General features: G+C 42.8%; 1 protein-coding gene and 1 long non-coding RNA gene across 2 annotated transcripts in view; both read left to right on the forward strand.

Annotated features, from left to right (window-relative positions):
- Positions 1-2,467, forward strand: part of LOC115538984 (sterile alpha motif domain-containing protein 14-like) — a 23,809-nt gene extending 21,342 nt beyond the window's left edge. Inside the window, 4 exon segments of the mRNA XM_030350183.1 lie at positions 1,406-1,534; positions 1,704-1,859; positions 2,024-2,137; positions 2,139-2,467. Of these exon segments, the coding sequence (XP_030206043.1) occupies positions 1,406-1,534; positions 1,704-1,859; positions 2,024-2,137; positions 2,139-2,177 (438 nt within the window). The 3' untranslated portion in view covers positions 2,178-2,467.
- A 3,431-nt stretch (positions 2,468-5,898) lies between these two features.
- LOC115538985 (uncharacterized) lies at positions 5,899-7,322 on the forward strand. Its single transcript, XR_003975639.1, has 2 exons — positions 5,899-6,734; positions 6,943-7,322. It is a non-coding gene; the product is annotated as an uncharacterized LOC115538985 (long non-coding RNA).
- The last annotated feature ends 73 nt before the right edge of the window (positions 7,323-7,395 follow it).

The raw sequence follows: 7,395 nt of genomic DNA on the forward strand, positions 1-7,395 counted from the left end.
ATTTATATTGGGCATAAAATGGGGATGGCCTGAGAGAGATATCTTTTTTTTTTCTGATTACATTTCGGACCGATGTAGTTCTTTTAACAAGCCCAACATATAGCTTCGATATTTGCAAACACGCATGCACACATGCATGCACGGCACGCACACACACAGACACACACACACACACACACACACACACACACACACACACACACACACACACACCACACACACACACACACACACACACAATCACACACACCACACATTCTTCCTCTACCACTTCCATTGAATTACTCTCAGACATAATGTTACCATCCTGCTTGTCAGTATCTCTTCCTTTTCCTCTCTTCATTTTCTCTCTCTCGCTCTCTCTCTCTCTCTCTCTCTCTCTCTCTCTCTCTCTCTCTCTCTCTCTCTCTCTCCTCTCTCTCTCTCTCTCTCTCTCTCTCTCTCTCTCTCTCTCTCTCTCTCTCTCTCTCGCTCTCTATCTCTCTCTCTCTCTCCCCTCCATTACTGATAAGTGGAAAAAAGACCATTAAATCTCCATCAAAAGCCTTCTTAATGGGTTTTAAGGCTTACAATGAATATGTGGGAGTGTGTGTGTGTGTGTGTGTGTTGTGTGTGTGTGTGTGTGTGTGTGTGTGTGTGTGTGTGTGTGTGTGTATGTGTCTGTCTTTGTGTGTGATTGTGTGCGTGCCTGTGTGTAGGGTTGCATACACATTTGTGCAGAAACATCAGTGGGAGTGTGCAAGCATGCCCATTAGTTGATGAGCATCTGTGTGTGTCTGTGTGTGTGTGTGTGTGTGTGTGTGTGTGTGCGTGTGTTTCATGTGTACGTGCATGTGTGTGTGTGTGTGTGTTTTTGTGTGTGTGTGTGTGGTGTGTGTGTGTGTGTGTATGTGTAGCTTGTGAACGCCTTGCATTGGGGTTGTGTGTGTACTGTGCATATATTGTGTGTTTGTGAGTACCTGTGTACGTGCACTATATCAGTCATCGTTCAGATGAAGCTGTGTAAATGGTCATGATTTTATTATTGGAATCTGTTTGAATAATCAGCTAGTATTAGCCCTAGTATTGCATTAGAGAAGGACCGTGGGTGGGCACTTGCTAATCAGAGAGGCTCTGCTGTTCTAGAGAACCAGAAAGATGCATGCCTTTATGTTTCTCTTAGATCAGTCAGAGAATAGATTTGAAATGTTCTCGATGGTGATGGTGTTTATGGTGGTTGTGATAGTAGTCTGATGGTGTTTGTAGAGGTTGTGATGGTGTTGATGTTGGTTGTGATGGTGATGGTGATAGTGATGGTGATGACGATGATGATGCTGAGCATGGTGATTTATTGTGTTGCTTCAAATTCCTTTGATAAAGAGTAAGGAAAACAATGTCTATGTCTCCCGCCCTCTCTCTCTCCTAGGAGTCGGCTCTCAGTGAGGAGTTCTCCCCCCGGAGCCCCGCGGAGGACACCACCACCCCTCCGCTAGACCCCTGCTCCTCCTCCCGCTCCTCACACCCCTACCAAACGCTGTCACAGTCCTCCGACGAGGTGGGGTGTACCAGTGGATACACACACACACACACACATGCACTCTCTTTCTATTTAACTCATCCTTTTCTTCCCTCCATGGTTTCCCATAAAGTTTTTCCCACCAGAGCTCAGGGCTCTGTGTGTCTGACCAGTTCTGTACGTCTTCCCTCTTATTCCCCACCGGCAGCCCTTTGAGGAGCCCACGTGCGCCGTGTCGTCGTGGACCACCCAGCAGGTTTGCCAGTGGCTGCGAGGGCTCAGCATGGAGCAGTACGTCCCTGAGTTCACCGCCCACGACGTGGACGGCCGACAGCTCCTCCAGATTGACAGCAACAAGATGAAAGTGAGGACAATCACGGACAAATTGGACCGGTGACATCAACAGAGGATCTAGTAATCAATATTATTATTTTTATTTTATTTTCACCTCTGCTCTCCCCTCCTCTCCTTGTCCTCTTCTCCTTATCCTCCTCACCTTGTCTTCCTCTCCTTTCCTATCCTCTCCAGGAACTTGGTGTGAACTCTTCCGACCGCACCACACTGAAGCGTAGAATCAAAGAAATCCACACTGCGGTGGAGAAAGAACGCAAAGCTTTGGATAAATTTGAGAACAGAAAAGAAACAGCAGCGCAAAAAAGACCAAGAACAGCGCAGGAATTAGGCACTGCCACCAGAGGACGACCAATTACAATTTATAAACCCAGGCGATTGAACCGATGTCACTGAAGAATATAGAAGCTACCGTTTACCATTGAACATGAATGTTGGGTTATTTATGTTTCAGCCATGCAGCTTCTGGACGAAACAAGCTATCATTTTGAAACATTATATTGCTAATATGGTAAAACAAACTAAACACAAATGCTACATAAAAATATGGGCACCTGCAAAGTCAAACATAAAATATGAATTTAAAAACTCATTACTTCGATGTAAGAAACAACAGCACACTCAGTGTGTGTTTAGATGTTCTGAAATTACATCAAATAGGAAATATGATATCATGTAATAAGCAGGCTGTTACACGCTGCAGAATGAACCCCCTGAACTTGGACGCCATTTTTAATAATGCATGGGTGTGGAAAAAATAGGCTATTCATTTTTTTCTTAAACTTTATAGGTGTGGCTTTGGAGAAGCAAAAAACTAATCAGTTTATCTTTTGTGTGACCTTGACTCTGATATTGACCAGGTTTCTTAACCATTCAACTGACAAGTGTCTTGTTTTGAAAGTGTTGGCGACAGCACCAAAGGGTTTGTTTTTATAGAAAGAAAGAAAAATCAGACTTGGCTATAGCCTGTGATAAGGTCTACCAGAAGATTGTATCGATTTGTAACCTTGGGTACATTTTCTACAGACTCCTAAACACCAAACGATCAGTTGCAATACAAGTCAAAACCTATCATTTCAATTTCAATAAGACAGAAAGTAGGCAAGAGTCAAGAGACTACTCTCTGTCAAATAATATGTCATATAGTGTTAGCGATAATACTGAGACATAGAAACCACTAGAAACCTGAATCAATAGAAACCTGGTTTAAAGAAAGGAAAGTTAAGAAGAAAAGCTGCAACGATCCACCCTGGTGATACAAGGCTTCAGAGTTTCTGAGTACAACATTGGTCCCAGATATTAAGCATTTATTATTATTTATTAAATGAAAAATATCTTATATTTATTATATTATTATTATTGCTATTATTTTTTATGGTATCCAAAAGCATTCCGTGGTTTATTTTCTTTCATCGTCTTAATAAATGTTATTAATTAAATGTATTTTGTGAATGTCTCTCTCATCAGTGTGTGTGTGTGTGTGTGTGTGTGTGTGTGTGTGTGTGTGTGTGTGTGTGTGTGTGTGTGTGTGTGTGTGTGTGTGTGTGTGTGTGTGTGTGTGTGTGTGTGTTTGTGATAGTGTGTTTGTGCGGGCATGTGAATGTGTGAGCCTAGATAACTGAGGACTGTAAACTATGACATACATCAAATATGGCACTTCCGATTGTATTGATTGAAGTATATTTAGTAGTGAATCTGGCATGGATCTTTTAGATTAAAGCCTCAGCTAAATTCGTCTGCTAATTGCCCTAAATGTAAATGTAAACTAATGAAACTTAAACAACTTCCTGCATGGTTGGTAGATGATATATTACTTGTAGTATTCAGTACAAGTAAAGAATATCAGTATTGCAGTGTCATACATTTCCAGTATCTGCTTATACAGTAATGTGAGCCTATTGTGCAACGTCAAGCCTGGAGGGGTTGCAGCCCTTTTATTTTACTGCCAAACTATTTAACAAACCGCAAAAAATTAATTATTTAATAGTGCCTCACCCACAGACCAAGACCACCTGTTTCTCAATGAATATTAGTCTGGCCTTTGCCTGGCATCAATGGAATTCGAGTGGCGCTGACTGCAGCGCCAAATGGGTAGAGCTTACCTGTATCCCATCTCTATGGATCTAGTCAAGGGGAATGGGTTTGACCCTGGCATATCGACCTGGTTGTGATTTCAGTTTAGGGTTTAGGGATTAGTAATTATTAGGTTTAGGGATTAGGTCAAATTTAGCGGGTATGGTTACGGCAATTGTTAGGGTTTTGATTAGGTTTAGGGGTTTTAGTTAGGTTTAGAGTTGATGGTTAGGCTAGGGGTTATGGTAGGGTAACGTGTCCAGGGACAACAAATGTAAATTAGCCTTGTGGCCAGGCGCGTGCCGTCCATATGGGCAGGTGGGGCAGCAAACTACTTACAAAAGCATGCTCCCAAAAAAATAGTTCCTCAGTAAATCATGGCTCTAAGTCTATTTTTAATAATGTGAATTTCACATTATCTGTCTTTAGTTTCTGCAGGCTTTCCGACAATTTTTGGTCTCTTGATGCCCTAAAAGACGCCTATGTTCTTAAAATAGTCTGCCCCGTCATATTCTAGAACTGTTGTTGTTTTAACTCAAATTATTCCGCGCGTATCTTTAGTCGTTTCTTTATCAGATGCAGATATGGCGAGTGGTGACGCAACTTTGCTTAACAGTGTTGAGTTTCTGTTAAAAAATCACATTTGAGAGGTTACAATTGGAAGAGAAGTTAGAAATTAAAAGAATTTGGCCCAGACAGACCGTATATAAACATTATCCGACAAACAAAGGATAGGGGGAAAACTAACAACAGAACTTTCTCCCAAGCATGGCATGAAAATAAATAATGGCTGCGTGGTTGTTCCAAGAGAAACGCTGTGTTTTGATTCCCATGTCTACTTTTTTGAGCAAGTGTGTGCACAGGACAATGGGATATATGGACCACGGTTGTGAGTGATGTGAAGGATATATATATATATAAATATATATATAATACCGTAATTTATCATACAATATTATATATGTGTATAATATATGCATATTACATAAACAAATTGTGGGTTTAGTCATACGCCAGTAGTTTCTGCCCTACTGAAATTTAGGGTCACCGCACGCTACTGCTTATGGCTATAATCTGGCTCAATTATATCGTGCATTGTCCCTGTCAAATAAACGTAAAATAAAATATGTTTCCGCTATCTGACTGATAAACTTTTTTGTTGTACTTCCGTCATGTCAGAGGCTGAACAAGCCAGAGGCTTCTTCAGGGCAGCAGCTAGTTGCTACTCAAAGTTGCACTACCAAGTCGTATGAGTGAGTTGTTATGGGGCTAGAATGGAGCCACGGGTGTGGCTGGATCTAGAGCCAATTGGCTCTGCAGTGAGCAGCCTCTCATTGATTTCCAAATATGTCAGCAGCCTTATAACCTGACCTTTAGGAGGGTTATAAGGTTACACACAGGACACAACTCACCACAAACTAAAATGATCCGACAAGGAACAAAGGAAAGACATGGGCTTAAATACTAAACACAGGGCACGCAAAGAGTAACAGCATGGGGAAAAACATGCAACACACCAAAAAAAGACAAGGAAACAGACAGACCATGACAGTACCCCCCCTTAAGGGTCGACTACCAGGCGACCCACGACATGCAAAAAAAAAAAAAAGCCAAATAGGGTGGGGGGGGGGAGCCAGGAGGAAAGAACCCAAAAAAATTCTGGAGGCCTGCAACGGCGAAGACCCACAGGTGGGGCATCGGCGAAGACGAAGGCGAGTTAGAGGGCGGGTCCCCTCTCGAGGAAGGTGAGGTAGAGGGCGGGCCCCTTCTGGAAGGTCTGGAAGGTTTGGAAGGCGGAACCCCTCGGGAAGGCAAGGTAGAGGGCGGGCCCCTTCTGGAAGGTTTAGAAGGCGGGACCCCTCTGGAAGACAAGGTAGAGGGCGGGCCCCTTCTGGAAGGTTTAGAAGGCGGGACCCCTCTGGAAGACAAGGTAGAGGGCGGGCCCCTTCTGGAAGGTTTAGAAGGCGGGACCCCTCTGGAAGGCAAGGTAGAGGGCGGGCCCCTTCTGGAAGGTCTGGAAGGTTTGGAAGAGGGACACCCTCGGGAAGGAGTAGGGTTCAGGAACAGGACAGGGCTTGGGGACCGGAGTCAGCTCAGGGGCTGGAGAGAATTGTGGAACCGGATGGCACACCAAACTCACCACCCCCACTCTGATGGTCCATAAGGCACCCTCCAACCCGGGCCTTGAAGCAACAGCGCTGCACGTACGCCCCAACACAGCCTCCAACAAAAGAGCGTCTGCTGGGTCCAATGATGGTCGGATCATTCTGTCACGGTTAGCGGGTGGCAGGCAGGCAGGTAAGACCCAATCGCAGACAGTTCAATAAAAGGATAATTTATTAATGCAAAAGGCAAGGAACACGGGTGACGCGGGGAACAACGGGAACACAGGTACACACCGGACACAACTCAACACAAACTAAAATTATCCGACAAGGAACAAAGGAAAGACAAGGGCTTAAATACTAAACACAGGGCACGCAAAGAGTAACAGCATGGGGAGAAACAATTCGGAGATACCAAAGTAAAACATGTATCACACCAAAACAAGTCAAGGAAACAGACAGCCCATGACACCCTCCCTCCCTTTCCCAAAGCAGAGATAAACCGGAATTGGGAGATCTTCCCAGAAGTACAAAATAGATAATTGGCAGGTTCAGAGTGCTGAAACAAAGAAGACATAAAACTAAACAAAAATAAGAAATACTATGGCTTTAGTTATCCCCATCCTCTGGAACAGCTGTCAAGGTTTTTACATATAGTCTAGAAAAGGTGTTAATTTTTTTCAAAACTTCTTAGTGAACCTTTCAGACTGGTAAGTACACCCATTGGAATTAAATTCACTGTTTTCTATTGCAAATCAATGTGTAGCTGAGAAGTGGACTGCATGAGTAGAAATATTGAAAAATTGGACCCACACAAACGTTCTCCCTTTATCATGAGGAAAATACTTATACTATACTGTAATTTTCATTGTTTGTCTGTCAGTATCAACCTTCACATTTCATGATATTTTTCTACAGACACAGCAGGAGAATTTCTGATTCCATGGAGGAAGCTAATGGCATTCTAAACAGACTTTCTACCAATCTTCGGGGCCAAGAAACCCCGAACTCTGGCCATCTGAGTAATTGCCTGCCTACCCTGGTTTGAACTTGACCATTGTTTGCGTGTCGTGTGTTTCGGTTTTTGCTCCAATCTCCATTGGAGCAGAAAAAAAGACATGGCCAGCATTTATTTGATGATGTCGAGCAGCTGCAAAGATCATCATTATCATACAGAGTATTCCTTGAAATCTTTTAAGTGTGTGGATTTACTATAAATCAAATATTTCATTATCTTTCCATGAGAAGATACTATTGCATTATTTAAAAAAAAAGGAATATAAAGCAATTACAACTTTTTCCATTGTCCACATTGTCTATTTGTTATATATAAATTACATTATTTATTGAAATTGAACTCAGAACGTTGAA

The sequence above is a fragment of the Gadus morhua genome, unplaced genomic scaffold, assembly GCF_902167405.1.
Source record: "Gadus morhua unplaced genomic scaffold, gadMor3.0, whole genome shotgun sequence".
In the NCBI taxonomy this organism is placed as follows: domain Eukaryota; kingdom Metazoa; phylum Chordata; class Actinopteri; order Gadiformes; family Gadidae; genus Gadus; species Gadus morhua.